Source organism: Macrobrachium rosenbergii, chromosome 56, assembly GCF_040412425.1.
Source record: "Macrobrachium rosenbergii isolate ZJJX-2024 chromosome 56, ASM4041242v1, whole genome shotgun sequence".
In the NCBI taxonomy this organism is placed as follows: Eukaryota; Metazoa; Arthropoda; class Malacostraca; order Decapoda; family Palaemonidae; genus Macrobrachium; species Macrobrachium rosenbergii.
This window is the reverse complement of record NC_089796.1, coordinates 44,126,829-44,152,262: the sequence shown is the minus strand read 5'-3', so window position 1 is coordinate 44,152,262 and position 25,434 is coordinate 44,126,829. Positions and strand designations below refer to the sequence as shown.

Genomic DNA, 25,434 nt, shown 5'->3' with positions numbered 1-25,434 from the left:
AAATATTGTTAAGGAAATTATAGAAAGTTATCAAAATGTAATTGCGATTGGCAATGAAACACCAAGCAGAATAAATAATTTTCCTTTTGTTATAGAGACTGGGGCAGGGGATCAACCACCCAAAAGATCTAAGCCATATAGAATTCCAGTTTGTTATCAGTGGGAAGTAGAGAATGAAATTAATAAATGAAGAGAGCAAGGGACAATTAGAGAAACTGAATCTCCTTGGTCCTCGCCAATCATGATGGTTTTAAAGAAGGATGGTTCTCTTAGGTTATGTGTAGATTATAGAAAGTTGAGTAGTATCACAAAAGACAATGCATTCCCATTGACCTCTGTCGAAGAATTGTTGATTAAGGTCAGAGATAGTAAATTCTTCACCACTTGGGATTTAAAGTCAGGTTATCATCAAATACCTATAGATGACAGTAGCAAAGAAAAGATAACCTTTATAGCTTATGATCAATTGTTTGAATATAATTACCTTCCTTTTGGAGTAAAGAACGTTCCTGCCCATTTTTCATGTGTTATGATGTCCGTATTAGCTTTGCTATTAGGGCATAGAGTGTTTTTATATTTAGATGACATAATCATAATAGGGCCTACAGTAGAAGAACATAAAAACATTATTGAAGTCTTAGAAGCTTTAAAGCGACATGGTATGAAAATTAATCTAACCAAATGTAAATTCTTTCAGCAAGAAGTTGAATTTTCGGGGCACATCATAACATCTGAAGGCCTTACGGCTTGTGCAGATAAAGTAGCAGCAGGTAAAGAATTTCCCGAACAGAAGAATGCAAAAGAAGTAGCCAGTTTCCTCAGGCCCGCAGGCTACTATCATAAATTCATAAATGATTTTGATAAAATAGCGAGACCACTAGATTCGTTGAGGAAACAGTCAGGTTTTCATTGGGGACAGGAAGAAGAAATAGCTTTTCAAGAATTAAAGATTTCACTCACTAGTAATGAACTGTTAGCTTATCCAAAGTTCGATCGACCATTTCTAGTAATCACCGACACAAGCAGTGTAGCTATTGGGAGAGTGATTTCTCAAGTTGACGATGCAGGAAATGAAAAACCAATTTGTTTTGCGTCACAAGCATTAAAAGGGGCAGAGAAGAATTACAGTACCTTTGATAGAGAGTCATTGGCGATTCTGTGGATGCTGGAGAGACATCGCTACTTTTTGCCAGGGCATAAAGTCAGAATAAACACAGATCATTGCCCATTGAGAGATTTATTCAAGAAAGGGGATTTAATCACTCTCCAGGCTCATTGGATCGAGCAGTTGTTAGAGTTTGATATTGTGGGAATTGAACATATAGCAGGGAAAACGAATAAAATAGCTGATGCTCTCTCCAGGAGTGCCATAATGGGAGTTACAATCCGAGCAGCAAAGAGAGAGAAACACGACAAAAGAAACAGTTGATTGCCTCAGAGGCACCCGATGTAGAAAGTGGGAATAACTCTCTAACTCAAGAGTTAGGGAGATAGAGAGAAGGGGTGCGAATTGAACCAGCTGTGAGAACAAGAGAGCTGATCCTCCAGAGGGGTCAGGAAGCCGATGCCTTGGGAGTGAGAGAGAGTGTGTGCTTGATTTGTGTTGTTGGAGTGTGGAAGAGGTGATGAGGGGTCAGAAGCGCGATCTCTGGATTGAACAGGTTAAGGCTTATGTAAGGGGTGCAAGTAACGAGTTTCCCGATTTCCTAACAGTGCTCAAAGATATTATGTTCTTCCTTGAAGGAGATATCTTATTTTGTAAATATGAGAAGAGACTGGGTGATAGCTGATCTCTCATCGTCCTTCCTCTCTCCTTGGTAGAGAAAGCCATCCAGATAATACATGTAACCCCTATGCAGGACATATAGAAAGGTGCCTCAAGAGGGCACGAGAATCCTTTTTTTGGGTGGGGATGAAAAAAGACATTTAAAATTCATGTCCCAGTGCCACATCTGTACTGTAATACCATGAGAAACCATAGACATACTATTCCGAAGGCTTGAATGTGGCCAGTGGAGCCAATCAAATTAGGGGGGACGGGCAATTCAGGTATGTGTGTGTGATGGTGGATGCATTCTCGAAGTATACGCACATGTATGCGATGGTAGATAAATCTGCGATATCAGTTGCTAGAGCCTTGTGTTCATTCATAGTGAGGTTCAGCTGTCCCCGTACGTTAATCAGTGACAGTGGATGTGAATTTATTAACAAAGTAATAAAAGACCTAACAGAAATGCTAAACGTAGAACATTTCATGATTGCATCTTACTGGGCTTGAGCCAATGGGTTTATTGAGTCCCATAATAGAGAAGTAACAAGTATTTTGAAATATTTAGTAACAGACAGTCCAAATCAGTGGGTAGAGATGTTGCCAATGGCGGAACTTTCACTTAGTACGGCGTATAATGGCTCCATGAGAGATACCCCGTATTTTTTAGTGTATGGACAGGACCCTTCATTGCCATATACTGTGATCATGGACCCTAGAACTTTACCGTTGTATAGTGTCGAACAATACTGGGTGATGTTCTGTAACCTGACCCGAAGAGTGTTTCAGACAACGCAGGCACTTCTGTTGAGGGCCAGTGAAAAGTATCAGACAAAATATGATCAGCGATTCCGCACAGAAACATCTCAGATACAGATAGGGGACAGAATCTATCTGAAAAGGCTGCAACTGAGGAAACATAAACTCGAGTCTGCCTACTTAGGACCTTATTGTCTGAAAGAATTAAAAATGACACTGCAGTGATCCAGCATATTAAAACCGGTGTCCAAGGCGAGTACCACTTATTACACATGCATCCCATCAAAGAAGATGTCTTTATGTGGCACCTGAATAACAATACCCCCTTTCCTGGGACTGCCTGGCTATCCGGGGGAGGAGAGTGAAAACAACATGCAAGCATGTCAGGGGATCATTAACAGTGCACCCAGTGTGCATAGAGACGAAGGTTACAAATATTTGCTGTTGTGAAAAGAAAACATTATAGGCTAAACGTGTGTCTGTGTACTTTCATTTCATGTTCTTTTATTTCATTTTTTGTGGTGGATTTTATTCGTGTCTATTTGATAACATTTGTTGATTTTATTCAATTTCTGTGATTTTTACAAAATTATTTTGTCTTAATGATTGAAAGTAATCTGGGTTTTGCCTTGTTTTGATTATTTGAACTGCAGGGTTTTGCAATCCAATTCTAAGAACGTGTGTGTTAATGTGTGGAGCTAAAAATTATTATTCTATTGATCCTATATAATTTTTTTTTTATTTAGAAAAAATCATATCAATGTGATGTGTGGAATTCATAACACTGTAAATTGCCAGTTGTAACCGCGCAATTTGACCCTGGCTTGCTAAGTTTTAGTTCTTATTTCTGCGTGAATCATTAATAACATATGTCAGGAGGTATGGTACTCAAATAGCAGTGCACAAATAGCAGAGAAACTAATTAAAAAAAAAAAAATAGTGTTGAGAGTCCTGCGAGATGCAGAACTTTTATGGGAGAGTTGTGAACTGATTTATATAGAAATTCATGTTTGAGACAACAGAAAAATCTGCTAGTTGTTTGCACGTCTTTTTGATCAGTGAGTAACAAACAAATACTACTGATTTGTCAAACGCCATACGATCGTTGGGGTTTGGTGTGGGCAGTTCAAATGAGTGCCATACATAGAAGACCCTTATTGGTTCCTTTCGATTATAAGAGACCAATCACCTGAGGTCTATGACCTAAGCAAGTTCAATTTGAAGAGTTAAAGATCAGTAAGGGTTTAGTGGTCGACAGGCTGGGGTCTGTCTTTAAGACAGTGATTGGCGCGTCTCCTCAGAGTACCTTCTGACTGTAATTGCATAATTAAGTAGCATAATATTAGTAACAGGGCCCCGTGTAACTTAAGGAAAATACATGTTAATTGTATCACGCATTTCATTTGTAATGGTAGAACCTTTATATGACCGAGAATCAGGTCATTAATACCAATTGGTTAGAGAGACTCAAATTAGCAGTATCTTTTCCTGAGAGAGAGAGAGAGAAGGGCTGAACTAAGTATCTATCTGTCTATATATCGATCTATTTATTTGTCTTTTTTTCTCACATTCTACCCTTTGGCGAGAGATAGAGAAAGGAAGGAAGGAAAAAGAGGAATTGATTTAATCACGCTGTGGCAACATCTACCCTTGGTCAGAAATGTCAGCAATTTGATATATTTGAAAGGTTCACCCTCCCCCTGAGCTCAAAAACTCAGGAAAAGATCAGGGTTGAAATTTGTTTAAAATTTTTCATAACTTACTATAGAAATGCATAAATGTTATAATTACAGTATATTATTATTATTATTATTATTATTATTATTATTATTATTATTATTATTATTATTTGAAAAGTAGTACTTATTCTAGATATCCCCTGGATGGAGGGGTGGAAACCAGTTTTTTATATAAGTGACTTACCAAGTAATTACGTAGCCTATAGTTGCCTTGCACAGCAGGTTAAATGAAAAAATTTGTGGGGAAATGCCTCAAAGTATAGTGCAGGTGACTGATTGTGCCCATTAATGGGAATACAGGCAGTCCCTGGTTATCAGCGGAGGTTCCATTCTGAGGGTGTGATGATAACCACCGGTTTTTGGGGCTTTTCCGGTGATTTTCGGGCTTTTCGGCACCGAAAAGCGCTGATTTTTGGTTATTGGCACCTCTGTTAGCTACATATCAGTGCCAATACCCAATTATCGGTACCAGTAAGTGGAAATATGTGATTTTCAGCTCCAAAAAGTGCCAATTTTCGTCACTAGACAAGCACCTTAAAACCAGATCGCCATTAACCGAGCCTGCCGTTAACCAGGGACTGCCTTTACAGGAATTACTAGCAGACAACCTCATTCTGTTTCTGCCGGTGCTCGATTCAACACTGAGTGTCAGTGTCAGCTTTGTTCTTAAATTTGCCGGTCGGAGACTGGATTTCGGTGACATATTATCGCTGATGTCAAGCAACCTTCAAGCCTACAGCTTTCAGGATCAATATTCTATTGTTTATTTTAAGATCTGATTCAAATTTTAATTTTTCTCTAGAGTAGCAAATTCACAATCAAATTGGTTAACTACCGGTAGCGTTGTTTACTGCACTACCACTTTTATCAGTTAACATAATACAATGTAAACACTGCATTCGTTGCTGAACCAATATTTATAGTAACGAAATGCTTATCAGCAAGTCTCAATGTTTGTTATGATTTGAGACATGTCTGTATGATGATACTTTGCATACTTCAACTATTGTTGGTAAAGGTTAACTTCCTTTTCTGAATAGCGTAATAACGTAAATATGTGTTCACTACCCGGCAGACATTTTTGGTAGTGTATACATATCTGAAAGTCTCAAATAATGTTTGATAGGATTTGAGATATGTCTGTATGGTGGTACTCAGTGTTCTTTGAACTATGTCGGTAAAGGTTAACATTTCCTATTCCTAGTAGCGTAAAAAAATTAAATATTGCATTTGCTACCTCATATACCAATCAGCGTAATAAAACGTAACTATTGTGTTCTCTACTGAACCAATTTTTTTGATATTGAAATGCATATCAACAAGTCTCAAATAATGTTTGGTAGTAATTGAGATATGTCTGTATGTTGGTACTGGTTATTTCTAAGTTTGGTCAGTAAAGGTTAACTTTCTTTTTCCGATTGGCAAATAAGATGTAAGCATTGCGTTCTGAACTGATTTTCGGTTATAAAATACATATCTGAAGCCTCAAATAATGTTTGTTAGGAATCGAGATATCTCTGAATGATAGTACTGTGGGTACTTCAAGCATTTGTTGGTAAAGAATTAATTGAATATCTTTTTATTACACTTTCCTTTGCAGAGAACTGAAAAAGTGTAAGGGCAGAATGTAGTAATGAGAGATTTTGTGCTTAGTTTGGTGGTGCTGGGCTTTGGAGTATTGACAGCTGAGAATCAGCTCCAATCACCCAGGAATGCTCACCAGCTTCCGAGTCTTGGCTCCTGAGCTGGTGCTTGGCTACCCTGGTGCCAGCTACATCCTGGGAGAGCCCAGTTCCGGACACTAGTTCCCCATTATCTGGTGCCAACTCTCTCCTGCTACTAGCCCTCTTATTTAGTATCCACTTGCTCCTGCGCCTGGCTCCTCGCTTGCTTCCCATGCCACTGCCAGTCTTGTGTCCGAGTTAACGGAAGTTAACCTTGTAATAGTGAAGTGTTGTGCAGTGGAGGAGGTTGATACTCATCCCCCGATGCTCCTAGACAAAGGTCCCTATCCCGATCCCCTGCACCGGGGAGAAGATATACCAGAGGTTGGGGGGATTACTCATGGGTAGTCGCCCCTCAGTCGAGTCTGTTGTCTGGTCCCAGGTATCGACAGACAGCTGCTGAAAAGGCGCCTTACTGGATGTGTGGTGTGGGAGGTGGCTAGCCAACCCCTCGGATCTCCTAAACCCAGTCCCTGTCCCACTCCCCCACACCGGGGAGGAGACATACTGAAGTCCATGGGAGTCTGAAGGGGTTTGCCCCCTGGTAGTTGACTCCTCGGGCAAGCCTGTTGTCTGCAGGTGTTGATGGACAGCCATTGGAAAAGCGTCCATAAGGATGTGCTTTAATTGTAGAAGCGCCAATGGCGTAATTTCTCATGATTCTCTGGGTGTCTGAGCGTTCAGTGGGATCTGAGCGCCCAGTGTTTAGGCATCCAGTGTCCAAATTGCCAACTGTGCACATGTCCACCTGTGTCCATGCAGTGGGATCTGAGCGCCCAGTGTTTAGGCATCCAGTGTCCAAATTGCCAACTGTGCACATGTCCACCTGTGTCCATGCATACACCTTCAGTTTGGCACCAGCTGTCAGGCATCCGGTGCCACCTCTTCAGTACCAGGCTATACAACCTGCTCACAAGAGTTTTGTTCCACTTCAGTCTATTTTCCATCTTCGCCTGATAACTCAAGACGAGTTGACACTACTTCCGTTTTGTGTCAGTTAGTGTCTCGGAGTACAGTAGTGTCTTTTGCGAACAGGGACTGTTTTGTCCAGAAGTGTTGAGCTTGTGGTAGAAGCTCCCTTCTCTAGCGTTTGCTTCATCCTCTTAGGAGTCTCTCAGGAAGTTGGAAGTGTTTTTTTCTTTGTTTAGGGAGCAAGTCTAGTGCCTTTTGTCTTTCCTCCCCCTCTGGTGCTTCAACGGAATTTAGACCCGCTTGTTGAAGATCGCATTAAGATTTCAAAGTAAGGTCTTTCTTGTCTGACAACAGGAGCACTGGGTAGAGGAGACTAGCATTTTTCAGGAGGCAGCGCCTCGGAGTGTCCCTTAGTTCTTTCTGGTTTGGACAAGGACAGTCGAGATAGCTTTTAGTGTTTTCTGCTCTCTTCTCTGGGTCTGTAGAAGAGTGAACTTTACTACCTAGTTGTACCTAGCCTACCCTACAGTCTCTGTCGCAGAGTCAGCTTTTGGGATGCCAATCTCAATGTTGGAACATTTGTGGATGAGTCTACTGGGACTCTGTCTTCCACAGTCGTTTTTTCAAGTTTGTCATACTTCATAGGAGAGTTTCCCTTTCCTTCCTTTGGACCAGAGCTTCTTATTTTCACGTATGTATACAGTCTGTATGAGGTATCGTCAAGTTCACACAAACTGTTTTCAAGTCCAGTAAGAAGTCGTTTCCACATGGATGTTCTTGTATCTGCATGACTGTCAAGGATCAACAGGGTAGGCTACTAGTTAGCTCAGTTGTCCCGGGAACCTGCACGATGATTTGCTCGCTCTGTTACTTGCGAGTCTGCGGAATCATCAGCAAGTCTGCATGGCCAGCAGTTCCAATTTTTCTCTTAGATGAAGATACGGTTCTAGAGAAGATTAATCATGCAGCCTAGTGGCTATGCCAGTTTTTTTTTTTTTTTTTTTTTTTTTTTTTTTTTTTTCTGAATATGTCTGTTTTCTTGGGTGACTGATTTTTATCTCCCTTTGAAGAAAATCGAAGGTTTTGAGATCTTACTGGGTCAGGGATTCACAGCCAGACTCTGTCGTCTTTTTCCTTAGTCCCGGTCTTCAGTCAGACCTGCAGTAGTGGCTGTCCGAATTTAAGCTTTCAGAAGAAGTCCCTCATCATGAGCCCAGTCTTAAACTGCTTCTTTCTCCTTGTTTTAGTAGAAGGAGCCTGCTCGGGGATCTGGGAAACTTACACGACATGTCCCCCGAGGGAACAGAACCTTGACACATATGCTAGAGAACCGAAAGCCATTCGCTTAAGGCTTCAGTTCTCATCTCTTGCTCACTTCTAGACTGTGGTTTTCCTTTAGAATTGACCACAGTCCTTATGTTTTTTTTCCTTGAACACTCACCACCAAGCAACAAGAAGGTTTTACTGCGGATGATAAATCAAGTTTTTTCTAACTTAACTGGAATTTCTGGCGGATGAGCTGAGCCATCAGAAACTCACTCCTACTGCCGAGTGTACCTTGAATCCCCTGATCTGTCCAGTTTTCTGCTTCTGTGGGGCAGGCCGACCTTGTCTGTCTGCCACCTTAATGGGACCTTCTAACAAGATTGTTCCAACTTAGACCTCCACGCTCTTCTTCCGTTTGACCATTGTTCCAACTTGGACCTCCAAGCTCTTCTTCCGTTCAACATGGTCAATGAAGGGCTGAAGTCTTCTCAGGCTCATCAGAACGTTGCAACGTGCCTCATAACCCCACACTGAACCATAATTTAAGGTATCTGTATTGCTGTGATTGATTGGGGGACTCTCCAAGAATCCTTCCACGATTCGTTTCTTCTCAAATAACCTCGAATAACCTCTCTTCAAGAGACACCACCAAGGGTGGCACACTATTATGCGGACAGGCTTTGGGCTGCCCAGGTTCTGGTCAGGAAGGAGGAGTTTTTCAGAGGTACTACTAAAGACATTCGAAAGTCTACCACTTGAGTGAATAATCTGAATCAGGTGTCTCAGACTCTTAAGTTTCTTCTTCCGAGACACTTATGACTTATGGCAGCATTGCCTCTTTCATCAGAGAGGATATAGAACCTCTCATGTTCCTCCTTTTTAGGAGTATCAAGCCACGTCTGTCTCAGTAAAGCGGTTTGCTAGTTTACCCCGGAATTTAACCGAAAACAAGTATCGTTCCATGATCTGGAACCAATCTCTCTCCCAAGAACTTAATGGAAGAGAAGACGGTCTTAACAGCCGGACAGTGTTCAGGACTCCCAGGAATGCCCACCAGCCAAAGCCTTTCCCTCGCCTGACTTCCAGTTCACCTGGCACCAGCATTGCCGAGCTCCTGGGAATGCCTGGCACCAGCTGCCAATCATCTGGCACCAAATTTCCCCACACCCTTGGCTCTGGGGAGGAGTAGAAAGCTTTCTATTCTGTCAGGGTTTTCGAATATTACCTATAGTATTCTGACAAGGACACTTTTTCGCCCTCGGTCTAAGAACACATTGTTCTTCGTCGTATGGACTTGAACTTTGCGACCAGTCTTAGTTTCAGAAGAGCATTGTGCCTGCTTTTTAGTGAAGGCTAAAGATGCCAGAACAACTTCTTCCTCTTTAGTCTTCATGCAAGTATGCACCTTAAGTGTAATTGATTTTTGCTTCTCACTTCTTCAGAAAGTTTAAACAATGTTAAAACTTTTTCCAGTCCTGCATTTATTAGAACTGGCTGGGCTTCGCAGAAGGAAGCAGAGGATTTTCTCCTACTTTCTCTTCACCTTGTAGTAAGGTAACAAGTGTTGTGAGAACCGGGGGGTACATTGTACCTGGAGCACCCACCACTTTCAGTGGATGGGTTGTGGTCTTTTTTCCAGTGCAGGTGACAGTGTTAGCTGGTTGTTTTTTATTGTGGTATTGCTCCCAGGGCAAGGGCACTTTTGAAGGTTTGCAGACACTTTTGAAAAGTTGCTAACCTTTGGTTAGCTCCTTCACTGCAAAACTTCCAATTATGCTTTGCAAGCTATTGGAGAACTTCCCTCATTGCAAAGTTCCCATTAAAGTAGGGGCGACCCTTGGCTATACTTCCACGCCCACTAAAGGTTAAGGTGAGCACTGACTAGAGGCAATGTTCTATTGCAGGCTCTCTTAACTAATAAGGAACTACAAGCATTGTATTCAATGCTAGCAATTTTTTCTATTTCAAATTCATTACATTACTTAATGTTTGGAGTAGAATATGTCCATTTAGCCCCCCTCCTTTCACTGTGGAGTCAGCTGTGTAATTACTTGGTAAGTCACTTATATAAATATAAAAATGACATACATTATTATGATAAAATAAAGTTTTATATATGCTTAACAAATACAGTATTTACATGATTGGAGCCCTCACTCCTCCCCTCCAATGGATATATGACAGCAACAGAATGAAGTTGTCTGCTTGTAGTTCCTGGTATTCCTGTTAGTGGCCGGGACCAGTCACCTGCACTATACTTTGAGCCATTACCCAGGAATTTATTAGTTTAAGCTACCATGCAAGGAAACTACTGTGTAGTTTATGTAATTACTTGGTAAGTATATATAAAACTTTAGCATAAAAATGTCATTTTTACCATCTGTTTCTCTCTTGTCTTTAAGTTCTGTATTATTTCATCTAATTACATATTTAATCTTACAGTAAGGAAACTACTGTGTAGTTTATGTAATTACTTGGTAAGTATATATAAAACTTTTATCATAAAAATGTCATTTTTACCATCTATTTCTCTCTTGTCTTTAAGTTCTGTATTATTTCATCTAATTACATATTTAATCTTACAGTCCTGTATTATTATTATTTAATCTTAATCTCAGTCATATTTGAAAATTAGTAAATCATTTTTTATCATAAAAAATGTATTTAGTCATGAAAATAACATCAAAATACATCAATTAGTGAATATTTCTTGACAAAAAAGTCAGTGAATTCCCGAATTTTTTGCAAATAATTTACGGATATGTTCCATAGAAAATCCCGTGAGTCATGGGAATCTCGTCTTCCCTTGTATTATTGACAGCCCCAGACCCTCTCACTTGGGCAACAGATGCAATGCTCCAGGACTGGTCAAACCTGGAGTCTACTCCTTCCCACCTTTCAGTATTGTGAGAGATGTCATCAGCAAGTTTCTCTCACACAACAACACACTGATGACCCTGGTAGCTCCTTTTTGGCCGTGGAAGGAATGGTTTCCGGACTTCCTCAATCAGCTGATGGATTTCTCAAGACTTTTGCCACAGAAACGAAGTCTACTCAGGCAACCGCATTTTCGCCGGTTCCACCAAGGATTATCCGCTCTTATGCTGACAGGCTTCAGACTATCATGAAGTTTGTCAGAGCGAAGGGATTTTTTGAGACCAGCTGTGGAGGCGATTGCAAAGTGTAGACGCCAGTCTTCCTCTCAGGTCTACCAGATTAAGTGGGCAGCCTTCCGCAGCTGGTGTAGAAGACATTATGTCTTGTCTACTTCTACCTCTGTAGTGCAAATAGCAGACTTTTTACTCTTCTTGAGGTCGTCTCGAGGTTTAGCTACACCCACGATCAGGGGCTGCAGAGCTATGCTAAATTCAGTATTTAGGCATGACTATTAGACTTGTGTGCTGATAAAGACATCAATGACCTTATGAAGTCCTCAGACACTTCGAAACAGGAGAAGGCAGCTTCGGTGTCTTGGAATCTAGATGTAGTTCTAAGATGGTTTTTGGGCCCTCCATTCAAGCCTCTTCAATCCTCATCTTAGGGATCTATCTAGGAAGCCCTCTTTCTAGTAGCCTTGGCTACGGCAAAGAGGATTATTGAACTGCAGGCCTTGAACAAGAAAGTAGGTTTTGCACGAGGAGATGTGGTCTGCCCATTCACTATAGGTTTCTTAGTGAAGAATAAAACTCCATCCAATCCCTGGCCCCATTCATTCACGATCAAGAGCTTGACTGACATCCTCGGACCAACATACCAAGAGAGAGCTCTTTGTCTGGTAAGAGCGTTAAGACATTACCTTGAGAGAACTAAGAGAATCAGAGGTACATCTAACCTGTGGTGCTCAGTCAAGGATCCTTCTCATCCACTGTCCAAAGCATTTTTCTTGAGGGATGTAATCTCTGAGTCTCACTCGAAAACTCGCCGGCCTTCAAACGCAACTTATCTCTTTCTACGAGTGTGCAGTCAACATTTTGGAGGTACAAATCAAGTGTTTCCCAGTTTTTATTTACATGATGTAGAAACAGTATATGATAACTGCAGTACCTTAGGTCCGTTATCCATGGCTGGCATGGTATTAGGGGAAGAAGGATAGAAGGTGACTGGCATGGTATTGGGGGAGGAAGGATAGGAGGTATCACTTCTATTGCGCTATCCCCCTGCCTTGATATAGGTTGTTGAGTTTTGGAAAGCTTGGGGGGTACTGTGTACATGAGGTACCCACCAGTCATTATGTAATGTTAATGGCTGGGTAATGGTTAATTTTTTTATGTGGTGTGTGGGTAACTTAGTTATCTGGTTGTTTTTGTGGTCCTGCGCCCAGGGCAAGGGCTTTTGTTTATATCGTAATGCTTTGTCAACCATCAGAGTTGTGTACTCCTCGGCTGCAAAGCACCCACTGAAGTATAGGCGCCACTTGGCTTTACCACCATGCCACTACGGGTCGAGATGAGCACCGACCAGAGGCAGTATCTTCCTGCTGTAGCTCTCTCACGAGGTAAGGTTACAAGCATTTTACCGGTGCCAGCTACTTTTCTATTCCAAAATCATTTCCATTACTGTGTGTTCTTGCGTAGTATATGTCCATGTATCCCACCCCCTGTCAATGTGGGATTCAGCTATGTAGTTACTTGGTAAGTTACTTATATAAAAATTACATTTTTATGATAAAGTTTTATACGCTATCGGCACTTTAATGCTGCTGTAACTTGATGTTGCATCAGGTTACAGTGCCATAAGCGCAGTTAACTTGATGCCTATTGCTGTTAGCGCCATCAGTGGTGCTTACAGGGTCGTAACTTGATGCAACATCAAGTTATGGCACTGTAAAACACCATTAACGGCACTAAAAAGGCACTGTAAGATCGAATCCACCATAAGTCAGTGTTGCCATAAGTTGGTGACGTACTGTTTATACTTACCAAGTAACTACAGCGAAACAGTGACTTACAATGGAAATCAAATTACAGGACAGTGCTGGAACAGATCCCCTGCCTTATGTCAAAGACCTACTGATCGGAGTCCTCCCTCCTCCCCTCTCGTGGACATAGGCCACAAACGAATTGAGCTTTAAAGCTGTGTTGTACCTGTGGGTAGGGTAGAGTTACCTACACCAAAACAATAGAACGCTACCATGGATTTCAAATTAAGCTGCCGGAATAGTTAGAAACTAATAGCTATGTAGTTACTTGGTAAATATATATATATATAGATAGATATATACAGTATATAGGTAGATATATATACAGGTAGTCGTTGACTTACGACCTGTGCCACTTACGACCGACCGACTTTACGACGGCTACGACAATATAATAATATTTAATTTTATATTTTACTAAAATACGTCGAGCGGGCGTACGATACCTTTTCCCGCTACCGGCAGCGCGCTCATATCCGAGAGATGCTCAGCTTTTGGCAGCGTTCAGTGTGTTTGTGTCGTTCGAAAATGGTAAAAGATTCATATTTTTGTAATGTATTTTGTATTTCTATTTTTTGCAAATAAATCAAATGTAATAAATTACTGTATTTGATGGCTTATAAGACGCGTGTCTGCATAGGACGCACCCCAATTTCAGCAGGACATTGAGGGAAAAAAAATAAGGTTTCCTAGCCTATGCTCATATGAATTGGTAAGTAAAAACTGTAGTATTAGGTTATCATATGCATATTGTTTCTTACCAACAGAATCAACAAAAACATTAATGAAGTTATTTACCATATTTATATTTATCAAAATATGTATTATACAATCAGCCATTTACTACAATCGAATGTTTCGTCTGCTGCTGAAAGCTACCTCATAGGTTTACCAATAGATTGCAACACATTCATTTGTAAACATTGTTTCTGACCGCAGAATCAACAAAAACATTAATAAAGATGTTACCCTCGGTAATATATGTTATATATATCCATTATATATTATAAAAGTATGCAATCAAGGGTAAAATCCAATAAATAAAAATGTTTCTTATGTAATGGCTCGAGTCTCGTGAGCAACTGAACAAAGCCATGTTATTATTCTTAAAAGAGAATGCTAGCACGAAAGATTCTGAAGTATCAACTCAACTCAACCTTGTTATTATGCCTAAAGAGAATGGTAGCAGGAATTGTCAACCACCAATTGATCAAGCCATGTTGTTATGCGTAAAGAGAATGTTAGCAGGAATTGCCAACTACCAACTGAACGAAGCCTTGTTATCCGTAAAGCTCTCGAGATAATCACCAATAGGTGGCAGCACACGTACTGTAAGTCTGTAAATGTGGAATGCGCGATCCGCTGTAGACAGCGATAATGATATTAACACATTTTAATGAAAATATCGATAATAATAACATAGATATTGATTATAATACTAGCAGTAGTAATTGCGGTGATGGTAAGTGTGATAATGATAAATAATTATAATAAACTTTGTTGTTTTTTAATAGGTTATTAGGATAACACCGAATGTTAGGCTAGGTTACAACATCTACGTGACGTTTCATGTATAATTTCAGCCAAAATTCTTAAATTTTGAGCCTACATTATGTACATAGGACGCAGGGGGATTTTTTAGGCCATTTTTTTTTTTAAGTGCGTCTTACACGCCATCAAATACAGTATGTATTTAATTCAAACCTATAAATAAATAAAAGTAAATAATACGTCATACGTGTAGCCGATTGGCAATGCAAATGGCGGATAAGAAAATGTAAACAGGCAGATGGTTTGAATGCCTACAATAAAAATGTTAAATACAGTAATAAAAGTATTAATCAAGGAGTTCAAGCATGATAAGATTTCATATGCTAAACGTAATAATAGGTACTATACATGCACATTTTTGGGATAATATAAAATGTATATGTAGGCTAGTCATACTTAGGATATAATATATGATGGATAATATAAGGTAGGTACAGAATACATGTACATATGTGGTTGGTCAACTTACGGTATTTGAGATCGACTTCCGACCGCTCTGTCAGAACCTAATAAAGTAAATCGTAAGTAAATTCGACTACCTGTATAGGTATATATATTATATATATATATATATATATATATATATATATATATATATATATATATATATATATATATATATACTGTACATATGTGTGTATGTACAGGTAGTCCCGGTTATCGGCAGGGTTCCGTTCGGCGTCGTGATGACAACCGAAAATTGGTGACAATAGCACTGATCCTCAGTTAGTGGCGCGATAACGGATTATCGACAATGAAAATCTAGTTATAAATCAGTAGTTTATATATATATATATATATATATATATATATATATATATATATATATATATATATATATATATATATACATATATACATATATACATATATACATATATACATATATACATATATATATATATGTATATATATATGTATATATGTATATATGTATATATATATACAGGCATGTTTCACGGCGGTTCCATGCTTACGGCGTTATATATATATATATATATTCATCAGAAATTATTTATATATGTTATATATATCCGACGGAAGAAATATATATATAATATAATTTAGGTTTTTATATATATATATATATTAAGCAAAGATTTTTGTTGAATTCGGCTTACGACGATTATGGCTTTTGAATTTTTATCAACTTGTTAATTTGACAATATTTTCTGAATCTACATTCTTCCAAATTCAGTTAATGGACAAAAAAAATGAAGATTAACTTTGTTCCATTTACTGTAAGCACAACACCACGGCTGCTCCGTCACTCGTCGTGACCTCTCAAAAGTGTATAATCTGGACATAGCATCTTGTTGTTTTGTTACAGTGTGCAGACGGATATGTAGCATCCAAAACAATAATAATACAATAAATCATGATAATAAAATAAGTACAAAATAAATAGTTTTAGTTTATCTACAGTTATTGAAGTTACAATACAATAAAATATAATAAAAACATAATTTACTTAGTGTAAAATACTGAAAACAAAATCATGTGTTCTGGTGGCAACAAACAAAACAGGAAAGGAAATGCAGGTATACGGATTACAGGGGTAGGGGGAGTTGAAATGGGGAGGGAAAGAGAAAGCGTGTGATTTAAAAGGTGTTGCTGCCATTGTTATGGTTATTATGGTTTCTGCTAGATGGGAGTGATCTTTCCTCTTCTAGTTGTCTGTTCAATGTAGGTTTATGTAACAAAATGCAAACAGATTCAGCTATGATTAATCTATGTCGACTATGTTCTTTGTAGATGATATGTGTATTCTCCACTAGCTCTTGTGTCGTAGGTTTTCAGTTGTGGTGGTCAAACAGCTCTTGACAAATAACGGATTTCAAGATAAACTGATCGAGGAAGTAATAAGAAGAGTAGAACAGTTCTACACTAACAACACCAAAAAACCAGGTGACGGCAATAAAAATATCATTATTTATCATCAAACTGAATACAATGATAGATTCGAGGAAGAGAAAAAGGCGATCACCAACATCATAAAGAGAGAAATAACACCTAAAGCCCCATTCGAAAAGGTCCATGTATGCTTTTACTGCAAACCGAATTTGACAGCGTCTCTCATAATGAGAAATAATACCAGCTCGAAGCCAGACAAGGAAGACAGTATCAACATTGTTTACCGCTTTACCTGCCCAGAGAGGATGTGCCAGTCCTCCGAAAAAATGTACGTTGGTCTAACTTCCACCACACTAAAAAGATGCCTACAGGCCCATCGAAATAATGGATCCATCCACCAACACTACGTAGACCATCACAACCAAAAACCTATGACACAAGAGCTAGTGGAGAATACACATATCATCTACAAAGAACATAATCGCCATAGATTAATCATAGCTGAATCTGTTTGCATTTTGTTACATAAACGTACATTGATGATTTTGTTTTCAGTATTTTTCACAAAGCAAATTATGTTTTTATTATAAATTTTATTGTATTTTAACTTCAATAACCGTAGGTAAATTAAAACTTTATTTTGTACTTATTTTATTATAATGATTTATTGTATTATTGTTTTGGACGCTACATATCTGTCCACACACTAACAAAACAACAAGACGCTATGTCCAGATTATACATTTTGAAGAGGTCACGACGAGTGACAGGACAGCTTTGGTGTTGTGTATATAGTAAATGGAACAGAGAGTTAATCTTTGTTTTTTTCCATCAACTGAATTTGGAAGAACGAAGAAGATTCAGAAAATATTGTCAAATTAATAAGAAGTTTCAACAATCAAAAAGCCATAGAATTCAACGAAATTTGCATACAAGAAAAACTTTGCCCCAAAAGCGCATATATGTGTGTGTGTGTGTGTGTGTGTGTGTATATATATATATATATATATATATATATATATATATATATATGTATGTGTGTGTGTGTGTGTGTGTGTGTGTGTGTGTGTGTGTGTGTGTGTGTGTGTAGAATCTACTGGTCACTTTTACCAGACACATATGTCATTCTAATAGCGGTCCTATTAGAATTACATATATATATATATATATATATATATATATATATATATATATATATGTATGTATATGTGTAATATATATATATATATATATATATATATATATATATATATATATATATATATATATATATATATATATATATATATAATATATGTATGTATATATATATATATATATATATATATATATATATATATATATATATATATATATATATATATATATATATATATCATTCTTGTAGGAACTGTTTGCAGATTCTTAAGATGCTTTGTATTTTTCATAGATACACAAATCCAAAGTTTTATATCATACTCTTACCTCTAACCAACCCCACAGTGAGTTGCTTGCCAAATGAGTGGGAGAGTCCCCCCCATCTCTTCATTCACCTTTTACTAGTTAACTACCTTGTTACCAAGCTTCAAGGACAGGATCAGCTATTGCCAAAGGTATTCCACATAAAAGACTTAAGGTTTGTATATTATGAAAATATAAATTATCTTGAAAATTAGCAATTTCACAACTGAAGTAATGGGAGTACAGAATGCCAGGATTCAGAGCTGGGATACAGTATTAAGAGCATACGAATTAAGATGTGAAGGTACAGTGTGTGGTTTAGCAGTAGGAAAATAGACATGTTGATTGACTTTTCTCACTCACCAATCCAAAATAATGGCTGCAGCTTACCCTAATGGTTAGGTTGGCTTGGATTTTCCTCAGAGAGATATTTATTGATTTTTTTTATTGCAGGAAAGAAACTGGAGTGGTTAGCTTGATTAATAAATACCCAAATTATGATGGACGAGGGGTAGTCATCGCCATCTTTGATTCTGGTGTTGATCCTGGTGCTCCTGGATTACAGGCAAGGCTTCAGTGTTTTGTGTATGCTATATAGTATTTTGTTAATTAAAGAAAATACATTTGTAATGGTATAATTGATGAGTTAATGTTGTCATATGAGCTTATGTAATGTTTAGCAGTGATGATTTACAAGGGTTAAGTATCTTTTATGTTGACACGTGATATCTTAATGCAGTTGAAAAATACTTTGTAGAACTTCATTGAATACTAGCCATTCAGGCTATACCTGGTGGTCTTTTACAGATTTTTATTATACTTTTAAGTAATATTTGTTTGCTAGGTAGGTGGGAACTCTGTTTATAGAAGGGTTATGGTAATTGAATGTTGACTGAGATGTGATGGGGATTTTGAAATTGCATAAAAGTACCCTAGAATACAGGTACAATATATGATGTAAAATGAATTCCTTTGTGTTGTAAATTTTTTGGCCTGTAACATTTCCATGTAGCTCTATGTATGGTAAAATGAAGGTCTTTTTCATGAGTCTGTTTAGTGGAGCAGTTGGCATCCATGCTGTGCTTCACCGTAACTTTTCAGTCTTGTATCTCACTTAGTTTTTTTGCATGATCTTGAAGAAGTGATTATGGTCATTACTCCTCATTTATGCTTCATACAGGTAACTACAGAAGGTAAAGTAAAGATCATAGATCGTATAGATGCATCAGGAGCTGGTGATGTCGATACCTCAACTGTAGTAGAAGCATCTGAGGGAGTCATTGCTGGTCTCAGTGGTCGTAAACTTAAGGTATGCTGTAATTTAATTTTTGAAATTATAGTAAGTTTTTTTTGTATTTCTAAGAATGGCAATGTAGGGTATTTTGAGAATAATTTCCTGTATGAACTATTCCTGTGGTACCTCATTTTTTTTTATATATAGGTTCCAGAATCATGGGTTAACCCTTCTGGGAAGTATCATATAGGTGTCAAGGGAGCATATACCATTTATCCCCAACGACTACGTGAGCGTGTGTTAAAGGAACGCAAGGAAAAGAATTGGGATACTGTCCATAAAGCTTTAGTTGCAGAAGCACAGAGAAAATTACAGGTTAGTATTTTCTTTTTTCTTTAATTTTTGTTGATGGTAAAAAGATTACTGGGTGAATGTGTCATCAGAAAGACTGTCTTTGAGGTAATACAGTAATGGGAAATTTCATATAAGTAACTTACCAAGTAATTGCATAACTATTGTTTCAACTTGTGTGGCAGATTAAATTTTAAAAATCACGGCAGCACTTCTGCTGTTTTCTTGTAGGTGACTAGCCCTGCCCACTGTTGGGGAACAATAGGAACAGCATAGCTGAAGAGCTCAATTCATTGTTTAGTTAACAATGTCGGATTCCAGTTCATCAAGTATTCGCTTTTGTTCTGAGTGTTGTAGAACTAGGCTAACTAAGCTTTCATATGATTCACGTACAAAATGCACTAAATGTAGGGGGCAAGAATGTAGTAAGGATAATACTTGCAAAGCGTGTCAGGATTGGGAGGATAAGAAATGGAAAACCTTGAAATCTCATCTAGAGAAATTAGAAGGAGATAAGAAGAGGAAAGCAGCCATTAGGGTTGAAAGTAGGGCCAATGCAGATTCCATTCCTTTGGATAATGTAGGGGATGACAGAACTACCACTCCTCCAATTCCTCCTCCTTCTCCTATCCTAAGTCCTTTACCATCACTCCTGTTCCAGGTTTCCATGATTCCACTCTTAGTGCCATTGCCAGCCTCAAATCTAGGTTCGATCAGAAATTTAGTGTATTATTTAGTACTATTATGGGAATGGGATCAGCTATTAAATCTAATGTAAAAAAAATATAAGTGTATTGGCTGTGCAGTGAGAAGTGAGAGTGCTGTGAATATTGAGGAGGTGGCTGTCCATCCCACCAGTGCTCCTAGGCGAAGGTCACTGTCCCGCTCCCCCGCACCTGGGAGAAGACATACCGGAGGTCCAAGGGAGGCTGGCAGGGTTTGCCCACGGCCAGTCTCCCCCTCTGTTGAGCCTGTCGTGCTCTCCCAGGCTTCGACTAAACGCCATTGGAAAGGCATTCCTGTGCATCAACTTTCTTTAGATTCGGAATCTTCCAGTCCGCGCAAGAAGCTCCCATATCGCTACTCTTATTTCTTCACGCTCACTCAAGAGACATGCGGATATTGGCGCTCCTCTTCCCTGGCTGTCAAGAGGTACAGGGAGACTAGCCCACAACCTTCCTGCAGTTTTCAAGTCCAGCCTGATTCTCCTGCTCATCGTCGTCATTTCTTCAGAGAGTCTTGAGCGCTATAAGCGTTCTAAGCTCCTGACTTCTTCCAAGCCCCAAGTGCCCACCGACTCGCGCCAGACTTCCTCTGATGAGCACCCGGCGCACACCGTCTCGCGCCAGATTACTGCTGATGAGCGTCCGGTGCCCTCCGTCTCGCGCCAGAATACTTCTGATGAGCTCCTCCACTCGGAGGAGGAGGAAAAGTGCACGGAGGACTTGAGAAGAACTCTTCGCCTGACACAGGAGTTAGGCATTCTCGTAAACAAAAAGAAATCCCTTCTGACACTGACTCAGGAGATTCCCTACTTAGGGGTGATACTGAACTCTCGGACTTTTCAGGCTTTTCTGTCGCCCAAAAGAGTCAAGAACTGCCTTCAGACTGTCAGTCAGTTCCTTGTTCTTCCTTCCTGCTCAGCAGTACAGTGGATGAGTCTTCTGGGGACCCTCACTTCAGTAGAGCAGTTTGTAAAACTAGGCAGACTGCACATTAGACCCCTTCAGTTTTTCCTCAAAGCGAACTGGTGCAGAAAGACCCAACCAGACTCTTTCATCTTCCTGATACGCCAGAAATCAAAGAGGATCTCCGGTGGTGGTTGTGCGGAGAAAGACTTCAGGAAGGGAGGTCTCTTCTCCCAGTGCGCCCAGACCTATTTTATTCAGATGCCTCTGACCTAGGCTGGGGCGCCCTTCTGGATGGCCAGGAAGTCTCCATAACATGGACTACAGTACAACAGAATTCTCACATCAACATAAAGGAGCTGAGAGCAATTCACCTGGGCCTTCAGTACTTCTCGGATCGGGTCCATGGCAGGAAGATTGTAGTACACATGGACAACACCACGGCTCTTGCTTGCATTCGCAAACGGGGCCACTCATGCCTTCTCTCTGTACGAGACGGCGAGGGATCTCCTTCTGTGTGCAGAGGAGAATCAAGTCTCTCTTGTCACCCAGTTCATTCAAGGGAGAATGAACGTGATAGCGGACGAATTAAGCTGCCTCAAACAGGTCCTTCCAACCGAATGGACCTTAAACCCAGTAGTCTGACCTGTGGAAACTATGGGGCAAACCCACAGTGGATCTTTTCGCAATGTCAAGAAACCACCATCTTCCCCTCTTTTGCTCTCCGGTCCCAGATCCTCAAGCATGGAGCACAGACGCCATGCTTTTGGACTGGACAAACTTAGATGTGTACGCCTTTTGGAATAATCAGGGAAGTAATCACCAAGCTGTCAACGCATCAGAACACCTCCTTGACCCCAGTAGGCCCATTTTGGCCGAACAAGGAATGGTTTCCAGACTTGATTCGACTCTTGGCAGACTACCCAAGACTCCTTCCACAAAAGGAGAGGAAGCATAGGGAATCTTTGTTCCTTTGCTATCCACTCACCTTGACTTAAGGTTTTGAGTCGATGGGAAACCTGGGGGTACATTGTACCTGGAGTACCCACCAGTTCGTGTTCTATTATTGATAATGGTTGGGTTATGGTTTTATTCTGTGGTGTAGGTGATGGTGTTGTCATTTTGTATTCTGGTCTTCGCCCAGGGCAAGGCCATCTTTTAAAACTTTGTCAGCATTCGGTGTACTTCCTCTGCTGCAAAGTTCCCACTAATGCAGGGGCAACCCTTGGCTATATTGCCACGTCCACTACAGGTTGAGAGAAGCGCCAACCAGAGGCAGTACGTACCTGCAGCACCAGCTCTCTCAACAGGTAAGGAAACAACAAACATTTATTAAATGTTAGCAACCATTCTATTTCAAATTCATTACCTAATTAATGCTTTGGAGTAGAATATGTCCATGCTTTTTCCCCACCTCCTAACAGTGTGGAATCAGCTATGTAATTACTTGGTAAGTTACTTATATAAAAATGACATTTTTATGATAAAGTTTTATGTATACAGGCAGTCCCCGGTTAACGGCAGGCTCGGTTAACAGTGATCCGGTTTTATGGGGCGTGTCTAGCGACGAAAATTAACACTTTTCGACGCCGAAAATCGCTAAGGGAGTCACTTCCACACAGAAGTTAGCCCTTCTTTTCTGTCCTTTAGATCATTGTCACCTCTTTTCCCAGGCCACAGATAAGGAGATAGCTTCAGACCTCCATAAGTAGTCAACTCAGGACCTTCTTGCACAGTCTTCTAAACCACTTAAAGAATCGTCCTCATCTGTCACCAAGTCAGTCTCACTGCTCCAAACACTCCCCTTTCATGGGAGCAGACAGAAGTTTCAGCCTAGGTCCCACTCAAACGTACGTTTTTTGGCCAGAGCAATCAAGAAGACCTCTGCCAAGCTTTCTTCCAAGAAGTGAAGACTTGGTCTTTCATGCATCTGTAGGACCCAGACTTCTCCATTTTTGGGAGAAGTGGAGTGTCGGGAACAGAACAATGAATAGTCAAGGTCCTGAAGGAGAGCTACTCCATCCCGTTCAAGGGAAATCCCAAATCCCCCTTTAGTCACTACGCCCATCGTATTAACAGCTTACTCGAAAGGTTTGGAGAAGTATTCGGCCCTTTCAGAGAAAATGTCATCCCTCCTTCAGAAGAGAGCTGTAGAGGAAGACAAGGATTTCAACACACAAGGTTTTTACAGCCATCTGTTTGTAGTCCCCAAGTCATCATGGGGTTGGAGACCTGTCCTCGATGTCAGCTCTCTAATTTCTTCATCCAGAAGATGAAGTTCAAGATGGAGACGAACCAGTCAGTCATCTCATCCATTCACCAGGACGATTGGTTGATTACCCTCGACATGCAGGATGTTTACTCCATGTCCCAATCCATCCGGACTCCAGGAGGTACCTCAGGTTTGGCTTCCAGGACAGAGTTTTCAGTTTCAGACTCTGTGCTTCAGCCTCTACAGCTCCTCAAGTTTTCCCTCAAGTTCTCACCCCTCTCACAAAATGGCTTCACCTTCTAGGCATAAACATCTGCCTTTACCTAGACGACTGGCTTCTCTGATCCTCTTTGAAGGAGAAGTGCACAAAGGACCTACAGAAGACCCTTCTCCTCGTTCAAGAACTGGGAATACTTGTCAATCTACGGAAGTTCCAGCTGATAGTGACTCAGGAAATTCTTTATTTAGAGATGATAATCAACCCTCAGAGGTTTCAGGTTTTTCCATCCCCCAAGAGAGTTGATTCCTGCCTTGAGACAATCCGCAGCTTTCTCTCTCTTCCATCTTGCTCGGCCAATCAATGGAAGAGTCTTTTGGGGACTCACTCTTCCATCGAGCGGTTTGTCAAGTTGGGCAGACTGCATATGAGAGTTCTGCAATTCTTCCTGAAAGCCAGCTAGAACAGGAGAACACATCCGCACTCCTTTGTGTTCCCCATCACGCCAGAAATCAAGGTGGATCTGCGATGGTGGCTGTCCAAAGGAAGACTTTCAGGAGGAAAGTCTCTGCTTCCTTTGAGCCCCAACTCAGACTTTTACTCAGATGCCTCAGATCTAGGTTGGGGAGCTCTTCTGGGGAGCATGGAAATTTCTGGGAAGTGGTCTCTGGGACAGTTGAAGGCAATTCATATAGGCCTCGAATCTTTCTCAAGCACAGTCTCCAACAAGACAGTGGTGGTACACTCAGACAACAACACTGCTCTATCCTGCATTTGAAAGCAGGGTGGAACTCACCCCTTCTCCCTCTACAAGGTGACAAAAGGCCTCCTCCTTTGGGCGGATCAGAAGTGAGTAAAGCTTGTCACTTAGTTCATACAAGGAAAATTGAACGTGTTGGCGAATGAACCGAGTCATCGCAAATAGGTCCTTCCCACAGAGTGGACCTTGGATCCCCTGGTCTGCATCAACCTTTGGGAGCTGTGGGGCAGACCAACCTTGGACCTGTTCACCACCTTGAGGAATCATCACCTTCCTCTCTTCTGTTCTCCGACCACAAACCCTCTGGCATGGGCAACAGATGCCATGCTTCAGAATTGGTCAGACTTAAACCTTTTTGCATTCCCGCCCTTCAGCACGGTCAGGGAAGTGCTAAACAAATTCCAGTCTCATCACAACGTGACGATGACTTGTAGCTCCATTCTGGCCTCCGCAAAGACCATGTCTACTCAAACAGCCTCACTTCAGGAAGTTTCACCAAGGTTTATCCGCTCTTGCTCTGACAGGCTTTAGACTGTCAGGAAACTCATCAGAGCAAAAGGATTTTCAAGACCAGCTGCAGTAGCTATTGCAAGATGTAGACTTTAGTCTTCTTGCAAAGTCTACTAGGCCAAGTGGGCAGTATTCCTCAGATGATGTAGCAGACATAACGTCTTGTCTTCACAGATGTCTGTGACTCAGCAGATTTTCTTTTCCATCTGAGGTCCTCTAGGGCCTTGCCCTCTACCATTAGAGGATATAGAGCCCTTTTGAGCTCTGTGTTTAAACATAGAGGTCTGGATCTGTCATCGAACCAGGATATTAGTGACCTTATCAAGTCTTTTGACACATCCAAACAGAGGAAGGTCGACTCTGTCTCTTGGAATCTTGATGTGGTTCTGAAGTGGCTGACTGGCTCTGCTTTCGAACTTCTCTGTTCCACATCGCTAAGGGATCTAATTCGAAAGACTCTAAGTTTTCTGGCCAAGAACGAGGTACCTTTCAAGCCCTGACCCCGTTCTCTTTACTAAAAAGAGTTTGATGGAAATCCTTGGCCAAGAAGAAGGAGAAAGGGTCCTTTGCCCAGTTAGGGCCTTAATGTAA

The 25,434-nt window shown here is 40.3% G+C and overlaps 1 protein-coding gene across 5 annotated transcripts in view; it reads left to right on the top strand.

Moving 5' to 3' along the window:
- Nucleotides 1-25,434, top strand: part of TppII (Tripeptidyl-peptidase II) — a 362,245-nt gene that overhangs the window by 46,019 nt on the left and 290,792 nt on the right. For 4 of the 5 annotated variants that reach the window (XM_067100130.1, XM_067100128.1, XM_067100131.1 and 1 more), the window contains exons 2-4: nt 18,385-18,496; nt 19,112-19,240; nt 19,373-19,540. In XM_067100130.1, coding sequence (XP_066956231.1) covers nt 18,385-18,496; nt 19,112-19,240; nt 19,373-19,540 — 409 coding nt within the window. Of the gene's footprint in view, nt 1-17,972; nt 18,084-18,384; nt 18,497-19,111; nt 19,241-19,372; nt 19,541-25,434 lie in introns of those variants that run through there. The other variant, XM_067100132.1, reaches the window with a different exon arrangement.